We start from the raw sequence: 23461 nt of genomic DNA on the forward strand, positions 1-23461 counted from the left end.
GGTTCACCTTGGAAGTGCGGCAACACGCTTCAGGGAGAAGGTGGGGTCTGGGCTGTGGTTTCTCTCGAAGAGAACTTGAATTGAGACGATCAAATGCGGAATGAAAGTAGGCAAAGGGGTGCTCAAAGTTGAGCAGAGATCGAAGGTGAGTGGACCTGGGGAGTGGGTGTGAAGTGGGAAAACAAGAAGGCGGGAGGCAGGAAGGCAAACGGAGAGAGCTAGGCAGTCTTGAAAACAACTTCAGTAAAAGCTTCGGAGCTGCACTATAGCAGGAAACCGTTTCTAGGGACCGTTTGCAAAGCTAGACAGCCTCAGTGCTGGAGATAGAAAGTTACCAAGGTGTTGTCTTGGGCCAACGGCTTTCTTTCCAGCCAGAGGCAAACTTTCCCGTGGACGTGAGAATGGAATGGTAGACTTGTGATCTGTGGCAGTCTTTTCGATGAAAAAACCTCGAGCCTCGAATGCTACTTATTGGCGCTTAACCCAACACATGCGCAAGAAGCTCCGAGACGGGAAGGAACCTCACCATAGCTAGACGGTGTAAGTTGGAAAGACAACCCAGGAACTAAAACCCTTTCCAAGGACAGGAACCAAATCACAGCAGACACACCAATGTGCTCGACGCAGCCTTGGAAAATACAATGCATCTTTCGGTAGCCCTAGTTCTATCTACCCATCAATAGGACACCTATACTCCCGCTCCCTCCCGTACTCATCGACATGTCTCCTCGCGCCCGTCGCCTCGTCCCGTGGCTGCAACGCCTCCAGGCAGCTCTGGTGATAGATATGCCGGCAGGCCAGCACGACCAGCGGCCGATAGCCCGGCTGCTGGTTCGCCGACCCGCCATGCGGTGGTTGCTGCTGCGCGGACCCCTCGTCCTCCTGCTGCTGGTCATCGTCCTCAGGCGACGACCCTTCGCCGCCGCGGTCCGGCGTCCTCGCCTCGAAGGACTCAGGCGTCATGGGCACCGACGAGTCCTTGCCCTTGCCCCTTCCGCCGCCCCCATCGAAGCCGGAGGAGCCCGCCCCGCCGTAGTCGAGCATCATCATGCCCTCGCGCCCGACCTTCTCCCTGCCCTTGCCGCGCTCGGCCGTGCGCCCCAGCCCGGCGAGCCTCGCCTTCCGCCTGGCGTCCTCAGCGGCCGTCTTCTCCTCCCACGCGTCGATGATCCCCGTAGAGATGGCGCCGGGACCCCAGACCCGGACACCGCACGCCTCGCACGTCGAGCCCCGGGACCGCCACCCGCGCTGCCGCAGCTCCGTCGCCTGCCTGACGCTCACGAAGAGGCTGCGCTCGAGGAGCCGGTTCGACAGCCGCAGGATCGACTCCTCGTACGCGTACGCCGCGAAGATGGACTGCAGCACTGCTCGCAGGTCGGCGAGGGTCGGGGACGAGGCCGCGGCCTTGGTGAGGAATGCACGCAGGATGCGGAGGAATGTGAGGTTGTCGCCCACTGCGGATGCCGTGGTGGAGAGGACGCGGGTTGGCCCGCTTGGCTGCTGTGCGGAGGGCGTGGATGTGGCGGCAAGCAGGGCTGTGAAGGTGTGTTGTACAAGGGAGCGGAGAAGCCCTACCAATCTCTCCGTGTCTATCTCTTGTTGGTGTGCGTCAATTCCATTGACCTGCTTGCCCTTTTCGGCTTTTGAAGCCGCCTGATTGGCAATGTTTTGGATCGAGGTCGATAGACGACGGGTAATTTGGACTGTTGCATCAATGAGGCTGAGCCACAATGTCTCATCTGGCGACAGATCGTCCGTAGATGTTGTCTTTTTCTTGCGCTGCCCAGCCGTCAATCTCTTTGCGGTCTTGGTCTGTCCCTGGCAGAGCCAGATTCCCACATGTGTATACTTTTGCAGGCCCTTCAGAAGATCTGCAGTTGGTGAATGGATGTCGGTATGGGCCTCATCCTCCTTGGTCCCAGTGAGAAGACCCTGCAGGGCAGACTCGAGCGTGTTCAATTGCTTGACAAGCCTTTCCATGGCCTCGTGTGTTTGACCCTCGCGGGCCATCAACACGACCGCTGCGTCAATAACACCTGTCTCCTCCATGGTTGGTAGGAGCTTGTATAACCGCAAATTGGTGGACTGGACAATTCCCACATAGTCTGAGACATGAGTGGGCTCATATCTGCACATAAGCTGCACATACTGCTCGATCAAATCTCTTTCGGCCGATGGCTTGAAGTCCTCCGGACGTTCGACAGCGGGTTCCAAGATGGCCTTGAGGTAGCTGTACTGCAACTCCGGCTCATCCGTTGTGGAATCCAGTATGTGACGATGTAGCTCCGGCGCGTACAGTTCCACCACCTTGGCTGCCCGTGAAGGGTCGAGGTCCACTAGGTCTCTCGAATTGTCCTTGATGACTTGATGCACTTCTCCGATTTGGCGCTTAGAGAGCCCCGTCTGCGGACGCAGGCAGTTCGCTATGCAGTCAAATGTTGCATCTTTGTCATCTGGATCCTCAAAGTACGTCTGCAATAGCTTGCCGTATTGTTTGTCGAGTCTGTACTGCCTTTTCAAGATTCGATAGAACCCAGCTCTCTTGAATAGCGGCATAAGCGTAGGAAGATCGGATGGGTTGTATACGGACAGCAGATACTCAGCACTCAACTGGGCGTCATCTGCGAGATCCGCTCCTGGGAAATTGCAAAGCCCAGTCAACACTTTCGTCAATGCCGAGCCTGGCAGCAGTAGGTACTGTGGGTATTTGGGCAAATTTCTTGCGATGAACATGTCCAAGTAAATGGTGTCTTCGGCCGCGAAGTCGGTCGGGTTCATGATCTCGATCAGGATGGAAACGATGTACTGGCGATCGACCGTGAGGCCAAATATCTGCTCTTCCGGCAGGTCTCCCCTCGCTCCTCCGTTGACTTTCTTCTCCGGAGAGTCGTTCAAGAACGAGTCCTCAAATGCCTCGTTCAGTGAGCTCAGAAAGCTCGGTGCATCGAACTTCAGGATCATCCGAAGGTATGGAAACGATGGCTCATCAGTCTGATTGGGGCGGGTGAGGAAACGCTTGTTGCTTCCCTTGGGCCACACTATGCTCTTTCCAGAGAAGAGGAACCAGTAGAGCTCTGCTTTCGCTTTCATGGACCGTTCATGCTCGATCGTCTCGCCAGTCGGATAGACTCGGCTCGTCAGAATGTAGGAAAGGTACGGAAATATCTTCAGGGCGTTGACGCTGGAGGCTTCCTCGTCCAAGATGTTTCCTGAGACCTCATCGTCCGCTTCGCGCATCAAGGGTATCAGAAGCGTCAACAGGTCAATAAGTGGCGTGATGTAGTCGTCGAGCGCCTGATTCCAGACGTAAATAAGAGCATCGTAAAGGCTGTGTTGCTTGCACAGACCGGTGACCTGGTCTAGGTCCATGGTGGCTGTTTCCATGTGGCAAATCATCTCCTCGAGCCGACTCTCAAGCCCCTTGCTGACGAAGTGAGCGACCATGCCTTTCACGACTGTGGGCGGTACCGACGAGATCGTCCTTTCCAGAATGTACGACTCCATGGTTTCAAGGAAGATGCCTTCAACGCCGGCATCCTCGTACCACTCGTACATCTCGTCAAACAAGAAATCGATGTTTCCGATGCTATGACATGCCGTAAAGCAGGTCTCGCTTAGCTCTTGTAGCTGACCGTCATCCACAGCTTCAGGGTCCCTCTGTCGCTGGCCAAAGGCATACTTCAAAGACGCACTCATGAGCTCCAGGAGCTTGTCTTTGACCATGGTGTGCCGCACCTCTGTGTTTTCTGGCAAACCCACTGTGAGTTTGTTGGCATCACCCGTGTAGTAGAGCGTGGCTAATTTGATGGCGCCAACGTAGTCGCCGTTCTCCATCAGTGCGATAAGGCGATCTGCCCAGTTGGACAGTGCTCCGATGGAGACATCGTTGAAGCCCATGAGGAATATTCGATTCTTGTAGGCCTTGAAGCTCATGTAGAAAGCGTCGGCCACCACGCCATGCATGGATGTGTCTTCTTCATCAAGCTGCTCAACCAAGGTGTGCAGCTGCTTCGAAAAGAGGTCGGCGTGATATATATGTCGCCCTATGAGATCGAATGCCTCGGTCATCCGCATGCTCCGGTCCTCTAGGACAATCAACCTTTGGCTGATCGTGAGGACTGTCAGCACGGACCTGCTCAGCCATTGCACGGCCACAACCGCCTCTTCACATTTCCATCTGCTCCTGGCTTTAAACTTGAGACTTGGCGGTTTGTCCTTATCCTCAGCGGGTATCTCCTCGACGTCCAAGACAGTCAGTACGTTGGACCAGCAGTACACGAGCTTTGCCTTGGCGATCTGGCTACCGGTTGCTGGATCCGCGACTTTCAGCTTCACGGCAGGGAACCAAGCCAGGCACCCCGTCATGGCGCTATGAGCGGCGACCTCTTTAGGCCTCGCCGACTTGTGCTGCGTCTGGGCAATGGGGGTGGTGGACACAATGACCAGTAGATAAGGAGTCAACATCGCCGTCAGGCCCATGGCATCTGTGGCACGCTCGATAGTCCCAAGAGGCAAGGGCGCGAAAGCAAGAACCGTACTAGGCTTCAAAACTTTGCCCGAGGCGAGGGGTTTCGAGTCCGGATAACGTCCTAATATCCTGGTCGTCTTGACCGTTCGACCGAAAGATCCAGTGCCTCGCGTTGCGAGGTGTGAGAACGCCATGCCCCTGTCGTCGGCAGACACAAGAGCGGTATGTCTCGTACCCAGGAATCCCAGGTGAGTGATGGCGACGCCTGGCATGTGGCCATCCATCGTGCGGTTTTGCGTCTGCGCGGCGTCCAGCGGAGGAATATGCAGGAATGGGCGAGATGCACGTGAGGTGTCCCAGGTGAAGATGCTCCCATCAGCATGGCCGCCGCCCAATGTGGTGTGGTCTGCTGATATTGCGATAGAGACTATCGCGCCGCACTCGACGGCTTTTGTTCCCGGCCCAATGATCATCTTCAGGTTTTGGTTGTAGTCAAACATTAATATTATGCCCTTGGAGGTCCCGAGGACTATGTGAGTTGAGACAGCAATGCACGTCGGGGATCCAAAGTTCCGTTTGCCAACTTCTGAGAACGCCGACCCGTTGAGCTTCCTCAATTTGGTCCATCTGACAACTTCCCACGGCGGAGACGGAGTCTCAGTGTCACCAGTGTCTAAGAGGATCTGACTGGTCAGGGAGGCATTGCGACTATGGTTTGATAGGAACGCCGGTGAGGCCGGCCTGGGGGACAGGTTGCTCGGCGTAGAGATCCGGGACTGGAAGCGGCGGTCGAAAGGTCGAAAGGAGGGAGTCGGGCTCCCCATTCGGGGTCTCGACGCGAGTGATGGGAGGACGCTGCTACTGGGGGAGGAGATACCAGAACCCTGGCAATGTTAGCTCTTGGTAGAAGCATCTCGGGAAGGGCAGCAAGAGGTGTTACCTGAACAGAAGGAGAGCGGTCCGGGACAGAGATCATGGAGTCTACGGGACTTCCGGCCCTCCTGGGCAGCGCGTCCAGTGAGCCATTGTCGGACGTGGCCTCTAGCTCTTCTTCAGCAAGTCTTTTGTACCTGTGGGCAAGGCCGTTCTCCTCCGACGGCAGCGTGGAGTCCTGTTGTCGCTCCTCCTCTAGCAGATCGGAGATGTGGTGGTCGGCGGCCTGCTCTGTAGGCGCCTGCTGCTCGTCACCAGTATCCTGAACCGGAGGAGGGTCGGCCATATCTGTCATCTCCTCCCCAGCAGCATCTTCTCTCTCCTCTGATGATGCGCTCATCGGGTCGGATTCGTGCTGCGCATGGCTCCGAGCCTGGTGATGGCCACTCCAGGAGTCCGGAGCTCGAGACTGCTGTGGGACGATAGGCGCTGAGAACGCTGAGAGTCACTTGGCAAGCTGGGCGGCGGATTCAACAACAGAGCTCGTTTCACACAAGCCTAGAAGCGTGGTCGCCTAAGACCTGGGAGTTCGGCGACTAGAACAGACGGTGGCTATCCTCGACTGAATTGGTGTAAGTGGGACAGGTAGGCAACGTCTTCATTCCTCTACCCCAATTACGCACACCTTCCCAGCCCACCGAGAGCTATCTGCAGCTAGACTACAGGCCGCAGGGCACAGGGGTTAGCAAGCTTGTCTCCAGGCACGGCTGAGCAGCCGTCGATTAGATAAGGACATCCCGGGCAGCATCATCCAGGGCAATGCATGTGCTCCTGTTCCTTACATGTACATAAATATTCACTGCATTAACGTCACCTCTTTTCTTCGCGCCCCGCTCATCAAGACCGAACTCACACGTGAATACTATCGGAATCTTCAACAACACCCGAGTCACCTCTTGGAAGAGCCCTGATCCCAATCATGTCTTCAATTGGGCCTCAACTACCACCACACCTCACCAAGCGCAAGCGCAGTCCCGAAGACGAAAGCCCAGACTCGCCATCCACCAAGACATCAAGACCCAACAACGAGAACGAGACAGCCCTAGATGGCGAGGAGAGTGACTCAGACGATGGCTACGGGCCAAGCGCACCAAGGCCGGCCGCCACTGCTGGTCCTCAAAGACCGTCAATAGGGCCATCGCTACCGCCCACAGCCGCCAGCGGCAGCAACACAGACGAAATCGCTCTGAACTCCGATTCCGACGACGACGACACAGGCCCAGCTCCACCACCATCAAAAGAAGCAGCTGCAAAACCAACCGCACAACGACCACGGCGCGTGATGGGGCCCGCACCCCCGCCCGCAGACCTCGCCTCACGGCCCACGACCGCGCCAGACTCGGACTCAGATTCCGATTCAGACGACGACTATGGGCCCGCCCTACCCGGCGCCGCTTCAGCGAACCACTCCAATGCCACCGCTGGGCCCTCCTTACCGAGACCCGCGGCCGCGCCGGAGAAGCCCGCGCGCGACGACTGGATGCTCGCGCCGCCGGAGCCGACGGGCTACCAGGAGCGGGACCCGACCAAGATCAAGGCGCGCAAGTTCGCGAGCGGCGCGGGCGCCACCTCGCGGCCCGCCGGCGGCGGCGGCGGGATCAGCAAGATCTGGACCGAGACGCCCGAGGAGAAGGCGAAGCGGCTCGCGGACGCGGTGCTGGGGCGGGGAGGCGGCGACAACGAGCAGCAGGCAGCAGCAGCAAGCAAAGGCAGCAGCAGGAGCGGAGGGATGCCGGGTCACAGCGGGGCCAAGGAGGACGGGCAGCAGGAGAAGATCCGCGCGTTCACGGAGCAGACGCGGGGCAAGAGCCTGTACGAGCAGCACCAGACGGCCAAGAAGGCCGGCGGCGCTGGGGCCGGGAGCGGCACCGGTAAGAAGGCAGGGGCAGACGATGAGGAGGACGACGACCCGAGCAAGAGGGCGTTCGACCGCGAGAAGGACATGGGCCTCGGGATGAAGATCACGGCGTCGCAGCGCAAGGAGCTGCTGAACAGGGCGTCGGACTTTGGCGGCAGGTTCTCGAAGGGGAACTACCTGTGAGAAGAAGGCTCGCGGGAGTGCGGCTCGCATGGGGTTTAACTGGCACTGCAGCAGGCACAAGATACCCGTAGAAAAACTTGCGCACATATGACTGCACTCAGACATAAGACGAGACCTGAACATATCACTAGACTCCGATGGGCCAAAATGAATCAGTTTCTTGTGCCCGTCCGTGCCTATCAGCAACGGCGGGCGGAATCCCATTCAAACAAGGACTGACTGACCGGCCCGAGATGCAACGCCCCTATCTCCAGTGGTACAAACAACAGATACGACTCAACTCCCCGCAAAACCCATCGAAGACAGCCAACAAGGGAAAGATAAAATCAATGCGCTTGCTTTGCCACCCTCACCCATCCATGCTTCCTTCCTTCCTTCCGTCCATCCCTGGCCTGGTTTTGCAGACCGAGCCCCCAAAAGCCATAGCCTACACCTGCACCCGCACCCTAGTTTAACCCGACCACCGTAGAAGCAACTCCACGGATGAAAGCGAAGCACCCAGACGAGCACGTTTCCTGTTGGTGGACGACCCGGGGTGTGATGTCACGCAGGTATGCGATACCTATATAATGTAGAATATGATGGTCCAGCGTAGCCGCACGGTATCCCTCCCATCTTATCAGCAGGAGACTGAGACAGCTCTAGAAAGTGGCCATGTCGGGGGGTATGCCGTGTTTGGGCTGCTGGTTGAGATGAGTTGATATACAATGTCGATTGACGGTCGACTAGTCCGGTAAATGTACTGTGAGGGCGACTCCTTTTGTTTGGGGCAAAATAACGTCAAATTCATAATCTAATTCTCTGATCCCTGTCATCTTGCCGCATCCGCACGTGTACCGGCCTCCAAGGCTGATGGTGTTACTTGTGCGTTTGCGGCCGACTGCTCTTGTGTCGCCGCGGACCGTCCAAAACTGGGCAACTGTTGTCGAATAGAGGATAGGAAACCCCCAGAAGATGTTTGAGTGGTCTGAGTCGCTGTGGCGTTGTCGGTGGCCGTTGGGGCCGGACGTGACGATGGCTGGGTACCCGATCGTGAGAAGAAGCCACCGCGCTGCTGCTGACGCTGTCGTCTTCCGTTGTTGTCGCTGCGCGGTTGCGTTTGGGGCTGGCCAGAGCCATTGTTTCTGTTTCTGCCCATTTGAGGCAGAGCCAAGCGTCCTCGTCGACCTGAGAAAATCCACGCGACGCCAGGCCGCGAGGGCATGTTCGCCCTATTCGTCCGCGGGTCCTGGGCAATTGAAACGGTCGGCCCCACCTGCGTTCCCTCGGCCCCCTCGGTCTGAGGCTGACGGGGCTTGGGTGTGTAATAATCAGCCTTGCAGAGTGGGCAGCAAGCACGTCTGCTGGTCAGCCATGGGTCGAGACACACAGCATGGAAAGCATGGCCACAGGTTAGTCCGCGGACGTCGTCGTCATCCTCCAGGGTATCGATACAAATGGCGCAAGTGTCGCCGGATGACTCCAGCGCCTCCGGTGGTAAGGCATCGTGGATTTGGTCGTCCTCGTCTTCGTAGTGGTCGTCGTCGGAGGCGGGGCTGTCAGTTCTCGCCGGTGCTGTTGTGGCATCGGCAGTAGCAGGCCTCGTTGTAGACTGTGCCTCGCCGGCCGCGGTGGAATCAGGCGCGGCCTTCTCGGCATGTTCGGTGGTTGGCTCACGGGTGGTCTCTCTGGCGATAGATGTTCCGCTGGTCGCCGGTCTATCCTCGGTGGAATCGCGCTCTTTAATCGTGGGAATAATGCCATCGGCGTCCCGAAGACTGTTTGCTCGGCTTGGGGGCTGAGAGATACCGCCACGAGTGGGTAGGCCTTCCTGAGCACGGCTGGCGACCCAGTTTTTGTATTTCATCATTGGAAATTTTTCGTTGACCTCGTCCATGGTCATTAGCTTCTTCTCGCGGCGGCGGCGCCGTGGGTGCTGAGGCATATTCTCGAGGTTGATGGGCTCGCCATCCTCGCCCGTCATCCGGATGTTGCGATTCCGAGCATTGTAGCGGAAGCAGTACTTAACACCGACAATGATCCTGTTCGCATCACAAATTAGAACAATGTGCCCCCTGCACCGGTTGTGCACCGCTGCGGGATGAACCAAATGCTCACCAGAGGTTCGTAAACACTACACCAAAGCCGAGTGCGACAAAAAAGAGCAGTGGTGACGAGCCCTGCCCGCTCCCGTTTCCATTCCCATTCCCATTTCCATTATTATTCCCGTTGCCGGCATCAGCTGGTGGTGATGTTGGGCCACTAATGGGGGTGGTCAAAGACGGTGCATCGCTGGAGGAGGCCAGGGTCGGGTCGGGCGACGAGGTTGCCGAGGAGATGGCGCTGGTGGTCGCCTGTCTGATCTCGTGCTGGAGGGTGCGGACGGCGATGTTGGCCAGGCCGGCCAGGTCGAGGTTGTCGAAGGGCATGGCGAATAGAGAAAGTCCCGGGTGTGGGCCCACTGGATGGGGATTCGAGAGGATGCAAGGCTGTCTGCGGTTGTGGTGGTTGGGCTCAGGGCGTACGGGGCACGCCTAAGCGACCGAGGAGCCGCGGCAACCGACAGCAAAAGTCAATTAAGAGGCAGATTGAACCTCGTCCATTGACGGAGACAATCCGTGGAGGAAATCAGCGATATATTAAGCCAGCGCAAGCCCTCTGCGACCACGAATATTTTTCCGGGCGTCGAGGGGTCCGATTCGGACGGGGATGGCGGTGGGTTGAGGGTTGAGGTGGGTGAGAGGAGGAGGAGGAGAGGAGGAGAAGCAGAGAAGTAGTAGGCACGAGTGGCGGGTGGTGGGTAGGAGGGAGCGAGAGAATGTGATGAAATGAAACCCTGGGCAGGTTGGAGGTTGGCTGGATTCTAGAGCAAGGCAGGGAATGAAAAGCGGGCGAGGGCGGCGCAGTTACAGCAGTCTCCAGTAGCCTCCAGCGGGCTGGTGGGCTGGCTGACTGACTGGCAGGCTTGGGTGTGCGAGCGGCGCTAACCCCGGAACGGGAGAGGAAGAGGTGGAGGGGGGGGGGATGGATGTGGAGTCTGGACGCCTGCTCGGGTGGAGGTTGGCTTCGTCTGTGACGCCCCCCTCCCTCGCGCTTGGACTGCCTTTTGGGATTTCTGGGATCACTGGGAACGGGCGGGCAGGGGTGACCCTCGCAGCCTCGTGCAGGGCAAGGGCACCGGTACTGGAACTGGGCGACAAGATAGGTAGACCGCCTGCCTCTCTTTGTTTGTTCTGCTTGGAGCTTGGGCTTTGGCTTTCTCGGTCTTGGCCTAGGTCTTGGTCCCTGTCTGGAAGGGTTGAGTGCGTGCTTCGGATACGCTTCAACCAGCTGGACCGTCGAGTTTCAGAAGATGAGCCCACCTATGGCATTCAGTCCGCGTCACCAGCAAACGGTGGTGGTGACGGACGGAGTCGGGGAGAGGTGGCAGAGACGGTTCTCGGCACAGGAGAGACGGACTATTGATTTGCCTGTTCAGTGTTGGGAGTGATTAATCTGGCTGACCGACTGGCAGTGGATTGACTGGGAGAGTGGTATTATTGTTCTTTTAGCCCAGCACAGCAGCATCACCACCAACCAAGAGCAGCATGAGTGTGGCTTGCATGGATGCGGGCCCAGACTTGTCATCAAGGGGGATCTGTGCCTGGGGTCGGGAAAGGAGCAGGAGGCACGGGTCTCACAATCCACGTCAGGGCTGGAAATCAACGACAGGAACAGTCAATAAAATCCCTCGACTGGGACGCATTATTATTACTGTAGTGTTGCTCGTGTACACGTACTGCACTGCCGGTAGATGTGCGGTCTCAGTCTTGAATTACCCTGACTTGGTCGGTGTCAGTGAGTGATCTCGACTGGCGGATGCAGTAGTCCGTTCTACTGACTGACCTGCACTTTAGTTTGCTGATCTCGAATCTCACCACCAGCCTCCTCCGGTTCGGATGCAGCCAGTCAATCCCACATCCACAATCAATCAGTCAATCACTGACATCACGCACGCATCGGCATCTCAATTGTGGGCACCTCCAAGACCTGGGGCCACCTGCCCAACAGTGGACAAATGACAAATGAGAAAGGAGCCCGTCACCAAGCATGGAGTGGGTCCGCCTGCATTCTGAGTCTGGGGAAAGAGCCCTCCCAAGCGGATAGCAGCCCGGATAGGATGCTACCGTACCTAGATAAAATGTGTAGTCTAATGTGCCGCATTGCATCTCTCTGCTCCATGCAACACCACCATGCCAATGACCATCGACCCCGACATGGACCAACGACTCGCCTGCGCGCATCAACCATCCTCTGCCTGCAACTGCGCGCGAGTGGCCTACCCACACTACGCATCAAAGCTTATGCCCACGAGATGGAACTGCCGTCGCCCACGACGAGAGTCAGGTCGGCCGTGCCCTGCAGCTGAAGCAATCCTCGCGGGTCGCCGAGCCCGTCCACAGCAGACGGGACAGGGAACAAAACCTTTGATCAACAAGGAGCGGCAACCCGTCCCGACATTGTTCTCCAAAGTCATCCCAACTCTCCAACGCCAACAACCTTATTAAAGACAACAGGAGCCTCTTGGTTGGGAATGGGAACCCTCGGAACCGAGAGCGGCCCAGGTAACGATGAGGATAAGCACGGTCTGACCGCATCCTGGGCACGACCCCTTAGCCGCGGACGCAGGGCGGCTGCACCGAACGCCGCTCTATCTCTTGTCCCCCAACTTCTGAAGCAGTGCCCACTGCAGCTGTGCCGCAACATCAGACTCAAAACCCAAAACCGAAAACCCGGCACCTAGTAGTGCAGACCGCTCTATGGCCGTCGCAGCAATGCATCACCTGAGTGCCACAGCTGTTGTGCAACTAATCAGCCACGTCGTCTCTGCCATTCCTCGTTCTGGGAGGATCTCATAATAATAACAACATCATCACGTTGGTGCCGCGAGCTGACAGGGCGCGCGGCCTATGCGTCGGCCAACACAGGAGCCACTGGAAAGCATCGTATATTTGGCACCATAGCGCATCTCGTGAGGTCGCATGCGACCAACAAATGCAACCTCCTGTGCGGATTGCCCCTCCCCTCCCCTTGGCCACGGGACTGTGCCTGCGGCGACAAAAGCCACAGATGGGCCAGATCCGCTGAATTATTTGTGAGACTGGGGGGAGAAAAGGATTCGCACGGCCTGTGCTGCAATCTATCTCATCCTGAACAAGTCGAATCCCACCATGGCCATCATCACGGCTGCACGGCTGATGGTTGACGGTCACAGTTGGTCTGCATGGCGCGATGCCGATCCTGTACCAGGAATCGCCCCCCAAGTTCACTTGACGTCCTCGAGTGCTCCCCCAGAACTTGTGCTGCAGAGTACCCCCGCGCTGGATTGCCCATCACGGTAATGATGGTGCGCGTACATCCCAACGTGGCGGTCCACCATGCAACTGGTCCGCCGGGAATAACGAACCGCATTCCAAATAATGACTAGCCGACGAGAAAAAGTATTTGAGTCATGGAGAATACTCTAATTAAAATTCTGTGACAGCTGTGAACCTACGAGATTTCATCAACACCACCAATGGAGGCATCTTAGATACCGTGCCAGCCGCACAACCCAGTACCAGGTCACCCTAACACAGACCATGAGCTTACTACTGCACAAAGGGTGCCACTGGAGGGGCAAAATCGCATGGAATCCTGTTTCAGCGTCCACACATTCATACATATCTACCCGACAGCAGCCAGTAAGCTCACCTGGCACCACGAAAGAAGCAGCCATAAGCAGCAGGTCCACGACGGCGATGACGGCGACAAGCCCAAAGTGGCGGGATGGCAGTGCTGTGCCCCAGAGAGCTGGGCGTTCTGGGCCTCTGGGGAACGGCGAGAACGGTTCGTCAAGAACGGAAGGCCCAGAGCAGCTAGCAGCTGGAGCAAGCACAGCCCTATCATGAGGTCTGCGGGATGGGCGCTTGGCAAGCTTGGGCTCTTGATAATAAATTGTCATTCCGCGACCACCACCACCCGGAGCCACTGGCCACGGCTACTATACGTCTATGCGTGTATACGTTGTCTCCCCCATCCTTCCTCCATCGGTCGGGAGGGGCGAGGGCGAACCCGGACGAACAAGACTTAGCCCAGGCCGTGCAGGCCGTGGGCCGTTAGCCGTGGCATCCGCTAGAGCCGAAGGGCGCGAGCTGCTAAGATATTATGCCACAAAACTGCCTGTCACCGTGCACCATATTCACGCCCGACCCCCTCTGAGCCTCTTTGTCCACGTCGCCTTGGAGGGGGCCCGAAGGAGCGGGTGCCGAGCATCCGGATTGTCTTGACGCAATAGAAGATGTGAGCGTGAACAGAAGCACGAAGAAGAAGAAAAAACAAGTCTATGTGTAAGGGAATTCTTGTCCCACCTTATACCCTACCCGCCCACCGGGCCCAGCCACTCATCTCCCTCGCTGCACCCCGGAGCTTGTGGGCATGCCACCGGGGCGGTTCCGCCCACGAGATTTCGAGGTGCCGTGTTACCCATTGTGGGTTCACCTGTCGTGGTTGCTTTTCGCGCTCCCCTCCCTCTACACACTCGGGCTCTGCGTGTCTAGCCCAGCCCCAAAACAAGCTTTTTTGTCGTTAATATCTGGTGCCGTCTATAACGCACGAAAACCCCAGCCGTTCGTGCGCCTGTCCCGTGGCAGGCCTTGCGACTGGCTGTCCAGGGGCCGGGTGGTGTGAGCTTCTTAGATCAATTATTCCACCGGGCTGGCTGGCTGGTGGCACGAGATTTGTTCTTCGGCAGAGTCGAGAATGACAGGATGAGGGAAGACGCATCGTCCCTGTTCATCCAGTGTGTGCCCGTCGGTGCGGCCGGCCTCACTTGTACGATGCTATTTGCTCTGCTTCTGTATTTTGGCTTTTGCCCTGCGACGTTGGTTACCGTGAATGGCGCCGTCCCGTCCGGAGAGGGCGTGGCCCGGATGGCGGACTTCTCGAAGAAAGGGGGTCGGTCCCTGCTTGACTTCTTGTGGTCTAAGCTGAGCGGCGGCCGCGAGTCTTTGTTGCATCTGGAAACACCCCAGACCACCGGGCAGACTTGTTCAAGGCGAGGATCGGGCCTTCGAGCCTTGTAACTCTTTTCAGTGCACAGCTCGCCAGACGGGCTGTCCTCTTAGCGTACTATGTAGACCGTTGTGTCATTGTGTGTTCTTTGTGTCGAAGCGCAATCGGTATTCCCGCCGTAGATCCCGAGTTGCCGGCCCCCAGTCTCGGTTCCCACTTGGGGCGGCAGCGGCTTGACGCAACATGACAGACTGACAGGACAGGCCAAGTGGGCCGTGGAGATCTGCCAAGCAAAGCAGCTGGCCGAGCCATTCATCATCCCGCAGAATGCCTCCGATTTGTCGATGATGCTATTCCCGAAGCATACCACAGCAACAAACAACCGCAATTGCCGTCCCTACGACTAAAAGAATCAACTACCGATCCCGCAACACACCACACCTACCTTTGGTTCCAGTGAGCCAGACGGCGACAGCCATGGCTCCCACACAGCTGCCCGAAAATGGCAACCCACTGTGAGTCCAACCACACTGCACAGCAGCACGCCGCAGAGAGGGCACACCGCATCACGCCATCAACCTACCTAGCTCCCCTCAGCCCCGGCCAAGTTGCGCATCTCCTCCACCTCCCGCCAATCTATCCGGCTTTCCCTGGGCAGCCCTGCAAGGCTGAGAACCCTAACCCCTCACCTCCTGCCTTCCTTGGACGAGGCTCCCACTTCCCTTCACTCAGCTCTGGCAAGGGCCACCCACCTGTCCAACACGATGCTAATACGCAAGCAGGGTCTTCTTTGACATCACACTAGGTGGTACGTGCCTGCTCACAACCCTCCTCACCTCCTTCCCCCCACGCAACGCGGTGCTGTGGCGCCCGCTTTGTGACCGGGCCGTGCTAGCACCCGAGTGGCATGTCACGCGGCGGGACTCCCGTGACTATCGGTTGTTGCTTGGCCGGGCCGGCCGGTGGTGGAGTACCTACTCCTCGGGGGATGCGGCCAAGATGGAGGAGGCATGGTCTGCGCATAGACTGGTCTTGCCAGTTGACGTCGGACTGTCGGTGGACGGCCTCGGTCCCTCCATCCCGCGCTTACAGCGTTACTTCTATGCGTCCCCCTCACCGCCCACAACGGCCCGGCATGGACCCTGTGTATGGGGAGGACGATTGTCAGATGAAGGGGAGGTGTTGCATTTTGGTTACTTTGCTGACCATACGGCTCCCACGCAGGAGAGCCTCTCGGCCGAATCACGTTCGAGTTGTTCAAGGATGTCGTGCCGCGCACAGCAGAGAACTTTCGCCAGCTCTGCACGGGCGAGTACAAGGTGAACAACAAGCCCCAGGGCTACAAGGGCTCGCGGTTCCACCGCATAGTAAGTCTTCCCTCATCTTCTGGTCGAGGGATTCAGATTGTGTGGCTGCCACGGGGAGGAGAACTCGAGCTGTTTTGCGAGCCACACTGCTCCACGGTCGAGAGCCATCCAGCCATCCAGCCAGCCCAGACTGACCAGCACAACACCCCCATAGATCCCCAAGTTCATGTGCCAGGGCGGCGACTTCCTGCACGGCGACGGCACGGGCTCGACTTGCATCTACGGCACCAAGAGCTTCGCCGACGAGAACTTCACCCTCAAGCACGAGCACGAGGGCCTGCTGAGCATGGCCAACGCGGGGCCAAACACCAACGGCTCGCAGTTCTTCGTCACCACCGTGCCCACCCCTTTTCTTGACGGCAAGCACGTCGTCTTCGGCAAGGTCGTCGACGGCATGGACGTCGTGCGCAAGATGGAGGCCACTAAGACCGGCCGCCGCGGCAGGGACGTGCCGGACCTGGACGTCCTCATCGCCCAGTGTGGCGAGATGTGAGAGGCTGCAGGGGCTTTTTTAGTCATTCGGAATCATAGCTTTCTGTTCAGGGGCGAAGATTTTCTTCTCCCCCACCTATTTCTCTCCCCTCGTCTTTTATCAAGCGTGGCGCGATCTGGTGATATGCCTGGGAACAAGACGAATCCCCTGTGAAAGACAAAGGGCTCATCTGGCTTCGTCAAGACCTTTGAAGCAGCACCCAGTACAGAGCCCACCGGGACCAAACCCCGGTGGCAAATTCAAATCACGCTGCCGTGATGTCCTCTTCACCGTTCCCAGACCCGGTGCTGTCGCTGCTCTCCAGGCTGACAGCCTGGTACTTCACGACCAGGTTCTCCAGGATTGCCGCGTTCAGGTCCTCGCCCATCTTGACCACGGGCAGGGGAAATCTCGACCGCGTATGTAGCGCCAGGTCCGCCTCGCTCCCTTCTCCCTCTCCATCTCCTCCCCCATCGCTGCTGCCACTACCACCACCGTCGCCTGACGAGATTACAAACCGCCCGAGGATGTCCGCCTCGGCGGCCTGCATACGGTCTCGCAGCAACCGGAAGAGCACCTTGCAGACGTGCAGGTGGCGGCCCTGGTCGTGCAGGCCCTTCATGGCGAGGATGAGCGTACTTCGCAGCACCTCGGGCCACCCGCGGCCCGCCGCGAGCCGAGCCCCGTCGCCGCCGCCCTCGAGCGCCCGCAGAGAGATGCTCGCCAGCAGCGCCAGGAAGTACGCCAGCGAGCTGTCGCACGCCTCGAACCCGTGCCGCATGTAGTACAGCCGCGCCACCGTCTCGAGGTGCCGCATCGCCGCGGGGCCCGCGCTCGACACGAGCGGCAAGCCGTCGCCGTCGTCTTCGTCGCTGTTTGGTGGCTCTAGGTCTGCCGAGGAGTGGATCTCGACCTGCTCCTCGATCACCGTCGTGGCCAGCGTGATGTGCATGGAGAAGTACTCGAGGCTGGGCTGGGGTGTTAGACTTTCTGTGAGCGACAGGTGAATAAAATTACTCGGCCTGGCCTCAACGGTATCGAGGCGCAGCAATAAATGAGCGCATGGGAAAGGGGGGGAAGGGAGGCGAGAAAAGGTATTTCAGCATACTGAAGTCTCAGGTGGCTCGGGAAGACGGCCTTCTTGGGCTCCAGGGGCCCGGGCAGGCTCGCGTACCAGTCCCGGAGCCGCGACTGTACCTCCCGCGCCCTCTGCTGCGGCAGGCCCGTCACCGTCTGCGGGTGGTGATCCCGGAAGGCCTCGTGCGCGACCTGGTTCATGATCACGCGGAGGCCACACATCGCCCGGAACGTGTGCGGCCAGTGCATCGGCGTCGGGGCCGTGCTGGGCGGGTACACGAGCGCAAGCTCGCCGTACCAGCCCGGGTTCTCGTCCGGGTCCGGCAGGCTCACCTCGGGGGGCTCGCCCAGCCACGCCCGCCGCATGAAGTAGTAGCCTGCGGACCTTGTAGCGTCGCCCACTCCACCGTCAGCGAAGCTGGTCCCCGAATTCTGCTAGTGATCGGTCGGTGAGGCTTGTGAGGTCCGCCTCCGTCCTGGGCTGACTCACGTTTGGAAGTTGAAGAATGCCCATGCCGTGAACTCGCGCGCCCGCTGTGTCCTGTTGTTCTTGAGGGCTGGTGTGGGCGTAAAGAGGCTCATTTTCCTAGCCATCGACACGGCGTGCCGGATGAAGATATCGCCAATTTTATCTAGAGGAGGACGTAATTCAGCTGGCCAACGCGCCCAGTAGCTATCTGCGTCGAGAGTCCCGCAGATGTGTAGGGCTTGAAGGGGAAACACGGAAGAGCTGCGCACATGGCCTTTGCACTCACCCATGCCGTGGCTGTTGTATGCCAGACTCAGTAGTATCGTCGCTTGGAACGTGGTCAACTTCGCGTTCTCGAGATCCTCCAACTCCCAGAGCCGCCTTGCCTCCACCAGGAATCTGTAGCCGATGTTCTGAGGGTTCCACAGCTGTGACCGGAAGGCGTTGCTGCGGTGGCAGTGCTACCAGGTTGATTCAAATCAGTCCAAGAACGTCGGGCAGAAGGGGTAAGAATTGTGTGAGGTACGTACGCTCCCTATCGCCAAGACCGAGTTCACGAGCAGCGGTGAGCATAAGTGGCCTTTCCCACGAGCCAGGTCATACAGGAAGTAGTCTTTCTGGAATGCAGGGGCCACGCAGTACTCGTGAATGAGGTACGCGCGCAGAAGGCGCCTGAACAGGTTGTCGTCGGTCGTCACCGAGGTCCAGTCGGACGCCTTGGCGGACGCCAGCCGGCCATCCATGAGCTCCGCAGCGTGGTACGGCTTCATGTAGACATGGCTGTGATTCCCTGCCAGGGCTGCCTCGGCGGCAGACGACGGCTGCTGCTGGGACGGAGGCTGGCCAAAGCCCTGCGCGGCGCCCTCGTACAGCAAGGACTCCAAGTACGGATTGTCAGAAGTCTGCAGGGCGGCAGGCATGAAGGGGAGGTATGGGAACTGGTACCGGAATCGCGACTCTGGCCTTAAGGCGAGCTGCAGGAGCAGGTCGCCCTCCTGGACCCGGCGGACAGTGGTCTCGACGTCGGTGCCGGCCCGCAGGCGCTGCAGGATGTCGAGGGCCTCCGCCTCGCTCACCGTGACGAGGAGCCGGTACAGCTCCCTGTAGATCAGGTTCTCGTGCTGCGACTCGTCGTGCTTGCGCTTGAGCGCCTGTACCTGGGTCTCGGCGTGTTCGGCGAGGTAGACGCACTCCAAGCCTCGCGCCAGGCAGCGCGAGCAGGCCGGGCGCTCGCCTGAACACCTGCACGCAGACAATCTCGTGTGAGTAGCGATGAACGACCTGCATGGATATCTGCTTCTGCGTGTTGCTCAGGGCTTGCATACTTGACCTTGGACTTGCGGCACGTCTCACACGCTGCCTTTATGTTCTTCCTGCCCGGCGGCAGCTGCTGTTGTTGTTGTTGTTGTGTGCCTGGCGAGCCACCGCCGGGATCCTCACCCTCAGGGGAAACAGCCGTTGGTGGTGGTTTCGGAAGGATCGGTCGTTGTGATGCAGGCATAGCTATGGCTGCCTTGGTAATGGTGGTTGCTCACAGAGGCTGGTGAATGGTTGAGGTGGACTGATATCTTTAGGCTATCACTACATCTGAATGATAGGTACCAACTTTGAAGAGTATTAAGGTGCGGAGCATACTCTCATTTGCAATCAATCGTATCGTTTTGGCGCTAGTGAGCTGCACAACACACACCACACCCTTTTTCCTCCTTACTTCGTTTTTCAACTATTTTCACCTTTTATATAATAAATATACCCTTAATCTAAATATACCCTATATTAAAAAATAATTATTTCTTTTTTAATTTTTTTAATATTTATTTAAGGAGGGTAAAGGAATTATTTAAGGTATAAAATATATTAATATTTAATTTTAAAGATAAATTTAAAATTTTAAAGGGGAGGTGTTTTTAAGTAGATTTAAGTATAATTACCCCTTATTTATAATAATTTTAACGTAATTCTTAAATTTTATTATTTTTTATTACTTTTTTAAATTTAACTTTAACTTAAGTTATTTTTAATCTTAATTTAAATATACCTTATACCTTTAATACTTTTTTTTTTCTTTTTAAATTTATATTAAAAGAATTAAAAAAAAAGCAGCTTTCTTTTAATATAAATAATTATTAAATTAAAGCTATATTAAGAAACTTAAATGATGTTAAACTTAAATGAAGTGCGATTAAAAAAGGGTGTGGTGTGTGTTGTGCAGCTCACTAGCGCCAAAACGATACGATTGATTGCAAATGAGAGTATCAACCAAGACGCCCTGGAGCAATACGATTTGGCAGGTGCACCTTCGCCAGAACCCTGGGATGATCTTGTCCTGTTGCACAATATCCTGCCAGGTCCCCGGAATTAATTCCGACCAATGTCCATCCAGCTTCCACGTTGGTGACCTCATGTCGACATCATCCTTCTGGCACGAGGCAAATAAAAGCAACGGGGTTGGAAATTTCAAATATTCTCTCAAACTTAGTTTCGTCGACATTATGACAGATGACCTTGCTGTTGTGCCACTTGTGTTGTGCCCATGGCTGGCTTGGCAATCACCTCTCCCTCGCCATTGGGGGCCTCTCTCGATCTTGCCCCCGAGAATCAAGTTTCCGCTCGCAAAGATGCTTGAATGATGTGGGTTGCACGTTGAAATTCAGCGGATTTTGACGCTTCAGACGCGGAAATCGAAATAAAGGCCCTGCCCGGATCGCCCCGACGCCATTCAGTGTTGCTCGATGGGTAGCACTGAGTATCTGCCGGAAGTGTGCCTACCCGGTCTACAACAAGCCGCAAGCACGTCTTCGGCGACGAAGGTCGAGGTCAAACTGGAACATGACGCAGAGACACGGTCATTATGAACATTTTGTTACGAATGATATCGCATGACGCGAGTGTCCAACATTTATGATGAAGACGTAAGACCCGAAACCATGTTGCACATGTGTACACATATGAGTCCTTTACAACGAGTCTCAGACTCGATGTTCTTGCTAAATTTGAAGTCCTGACTTGATCCTCGAGCTGATTTTAGGCTAGTAATCACCACCCACGGCCTTGTGTCTAATACCTCCAGACCAGTTCAAATGCAAGAGTCGAGACCCCTCTCGATAGAACCCTTTCTGCACCCAGGATCTTGTATACCATCCAAGAGTTGATGGCGGACATGGAGGTGAAGAGTGGATTTGAATCACCCGCTTAAGCTCGATGTACTTGAGACAGTCGACCGGTCTAGACCTGGGACGTTGACAATAGTCACTGATTCGCACGGTAAACATATCAAGCTTGAATATGTATCGAAATTCAGTCAATCTATGAGTGGTCCACATCTTCTGACATTGCATTGGCAGCTTGAGTTGCAAATAATCAAAGTGTTCTTAGTAGTTGGTCTACTCAAGCGAACATTAGGTAAGAGGTCCCTCGACTACCTTGGTAGGCTGCACACAATTCAGTCAACACCCTGCATGCCGAGGTTGTGCAGCTCTTGTATTGCCCTGCAGTACCAAGTTTACATTCTCTTGAATTACCACTGATCGGACATCATTTACCACAAGATGAATTCGGCATTGCACCGTTAGTAGAGAAGCGAGAAGTGTGCAGCTCGAAATGTCAATTCCCGGGTGTCATCGTCGTAATTAATGCATTGTGGTCCTTCAAATTACAAAGGACACGGAACTTATGAACAACGTCAAAAGGTTTTCACGTAGAATCAGCCATCAAATTCAAAATGCGCAGTACACAGAACGCAGACCCTGTCCCAAATTTGTTGCACTAGGTCGAATCTGAGGGGGGGGGGGTTACCGGAGTGGCGAGATCACAAGGGTTAGGATAATGGGCCCACGGTGTCGCGTCGTTCGTTCTGCTTATTTACGACCGCGATTAACAACTGTAATTCCAAGCCAGGAAATATCCCAAGGGCGGCGCACCCCAGCAACCCAGGCCATGTCGCTGAGCTCAGAGGAGGAGGAAGAGGACCCGTTCCTCTCCGACGGGGAGGACGGCAACGAGAACGACCTCCCCAGCGACCTTGAGGACGATCTCGACGACGAGGACCCCTTCGGCCCCGCGCAGCAGCAGCAGCCGCCGCCGACGCAGTCGCAAATGCTCTCCTTCGGCCCGCCCTACTACGGCCGGCCCCCGACCCCGCTGCCGCCCTCGCCGTCCCTGACGTCGCTCCTGCGGCCGTCGCGCCCGACCACACCGGACGCCAGCGACGACGAGGGCCTCAACAGCGCCGAGCCGGTGCCGCGCGCCTCGCCCAAGGTGCCCACCTACGAGTACTACGGCTTCGTGCTGTACCTCTTCTCGTCGCTCGTCTTCCTCATCTACCTGCTGTGGTCCTACCTGCCCTCGCCCTTCCTGCACGTCCTGGGCATCTACTACTACCCGAACCGCTGGTGGAGCCTGGCCATCCCCTCGTTCCTGGTCATGCTGCTCGTCTACATCTTCGTCGCCCTCGCCCTCTACAACACCGAGTACCTGACGCTGCCGCTCAACAACCTCGAGACGATCGTCGATGACGCGGGCAAGATAGCCGTCGTCGACGGGAAGGGCCGCATCGTCACCAGCGAGGAAAGGAGGAGGAACCTGGAGCGGGAGCGCGAGAGGGAGGGCCAGCGGGGCAGGGCGCACCAGAGGAAGACGAGCTGGAACGGATACCCCTTCTCCAGGGACAGGGAGGTCGACTGGCGGGAGTGCTGGAACGAAGGGACGGACGCCGTGATGGACGTGCCGCTGGCGGGCGTGTGCGAGATCCTCTACGGCGGTGCCAGAGGCGAGGACGACTACATTTTCAATGCAAATTGACATAGATGTACGAGTCCTGTCAATTCGAAATCTTTGTAACATCCAATGCGATGATTGCGTCGGGTCACGATACCTTGTCAGAGCAGGCACCTGCAGCACCCTCAATGCAGTCAGTCATCGCGAACCGACACGTATCGTATGTCCGGTGTTGTTTACGCAGTGGGTCACGTTTCATGACCAGTTGAGAATCCTCGCAACTGCTCTGCCACCTCGCTTTCACGCGGGTCCTGGCTCGTACTGCACTGAGGAGCTGCCAGTTTTTCTGCCTTGGGCATTGCAGCCAGGACTTGGATAAGTCTACCGTACCAATTCCTGGTCTCTCCACTTGACATGGCAGCTGGAGGGCGACAACGGCACAGATATCGAGGGGGGTGTAGGAACACACGTACCGTGGCATGCAAGTACAGCAAGGGCGTGCGATGCCCACGGCAGCAGTGCCCTCTCTGGTGACTCGACCATCAACTGGTGAACATGGTGTATTACATACACTACATTGCACTATCTTCAATCCGGCAAAACCGCCCCTCAGTATCTCCACACATCGAAGTGACTGGAAGCAGGTCACAATGAAGACTCGCATTATACCGAGATATCACTGCTTTAATAAAAGTTCACTGCATGTCTCCCGGGCTCTCAGAATGGAACATGAGGGTGTGTCAGGTCTCTCTCATCTGGACGGGCAGGCTTCTCTGTGGCAATTTACCCAGCAACTTGAAAACGAGAGGAAATACAGCGTGACAGGCTGGTGTACGCCCCCTGAGCCTCAGTTGACATCGAACAAAGCCTGGACGAACGCCAGTGAGAGTCCTCAGAAGCGGGATTA

At 56.9% G+C, this 23461-nt stretch overlaps 6 protein-coding genes across 6 annotated transcripts; 3 read left to right on the top strand and 3 right to left on the bottom strand.

Moving 5' to 3' along the window:
* Nucleotides 1–669: 669 nt before the first annotated feature.
* On the bottom strand, nucleotides 670–5741 carry INS49_002610 (uncharacterized protein; the record flags this gene model as incomplete). The annotated part of the gene is made up of 2 exons (XM_043163418.1): nucleotides 670–5352; nucleotides 5409–5741. The coding sequence occupies 2 exons, from the start codon at nucleotides 5739–5741 to the stop codon at nucleotides 670–672; spliced, it is 5016 nt and encodes a 1671-aa protein (XP_043031924.1).
* Nucleotides 5742–6320: 579 nt separating this feature from the next.
* On the top strand, nucleotides 6321–7442 carry INS49_002611 (uncharacterized protein; the record flags this gene model as incomplete). Its single annotated transcript, XM_043163419.1, has 1 exon — nucleotides 6321–7442. The coding sequence occupies one exon, from the start codon at nucleotides 6321–6323 to the stop codon at nucleotides 7440–7442; it is 1122 nt and encodes a 373-aa protein (XP_043031925.1).
* Nucleotides 7443–8253: 811 nt separating this feature from the next.
* On the bottom strand, nucleotides 8254–9850 carry INS49_002612 (uncharacterized protein; the record flags this gene model as incomplete). Its single annotated transcript, XM_043163420.1, has 2 exons — nucleotides 8254–9463; nucleotides 9540–9850. 2 exons carry the CDS (start codon nucleotides 9848–9850, stop codon nucleotides 8254–8256), a joined length of 1521 nt encoding a protein of 506 aa, XP_043031926.1.
* Nucleotides 9851–14930: 5080 nt separating this feature from the next.
* Nucleotides 14931–16313, top strand: INS49_002613 (uncharacterized protein; the record flags this gene model as incomplete). The annotated part of the gene is made up of 4 exons (XM_043163421.1): nucleotides 14931–14968; nucleotides 15236–15261; nucleotides 15678–15820; nucleotides 15975–16313. 4 exons carry the CDS (start codon nucleotides 14931–14933, stop codon nucleotides 16311–16313), a joined length of 546 nt encoding a protein of 181 aa, XP_043031927.1.
* Nucleotides 16314–16557: 244 nt separating this feature from the next.
* INS49_002614 (uncharacterized protein) lies at nucleotides 16558–19339 on the bottom strand (the record flags this gene model as incomplete). Its single annotated transcript, XM_043163422.1, has 6 exons — nucleotides 16558–17260; nucleotides 17401–17787; nucleotides 17860–18001; nucleotides 18125–18299; nucleotides 18369–19080; nucleotides 19164–19339. 6 exons carry the CDS (start codon nucleotides 19337–19339, stop codon nucleotides 16558–16560), a joined length of 2295 nt encoding a protein of 764 aa, XP_043031928.1.
* A 2435-nt stretch (nucleotides 19340–21774) lies between these two features.
* Nucleotides 21775–22638, top strand: INS49_002615 (uncharacterized protein; the record flags this gene model as incomplete). The annotated part of the gene is made up of 1 exon (XM_043163423.1): nucleotides 21775–22638. One exon carries the CDS (start codon nucleotides 21775–21777, stop codon nucleotides 22636–22638), a length of 864 nt encoding a protein of 287 aa, XP_043031929.1.
* Between the last annotated feature and the right edge of the window lie 823 nt (nucleotides 22639–23461).

The sequence above is a fragment of the Diaporthe citri genome, assembly GCF_014595645.1.
Source record: "Diaporthe citri strain NFHF-8-4 chromosome Unknown scaffold_1, whole genome shotgun sequence".
In the NCBI taxonomy this organism is placed as follows: domain Eukaryota; kingdom Fungi; phylum Ascomycota; class Sordariomycetes; order Diaporthales; family Diaporthaceae; genus Diaporthe; species Diaporthe citri.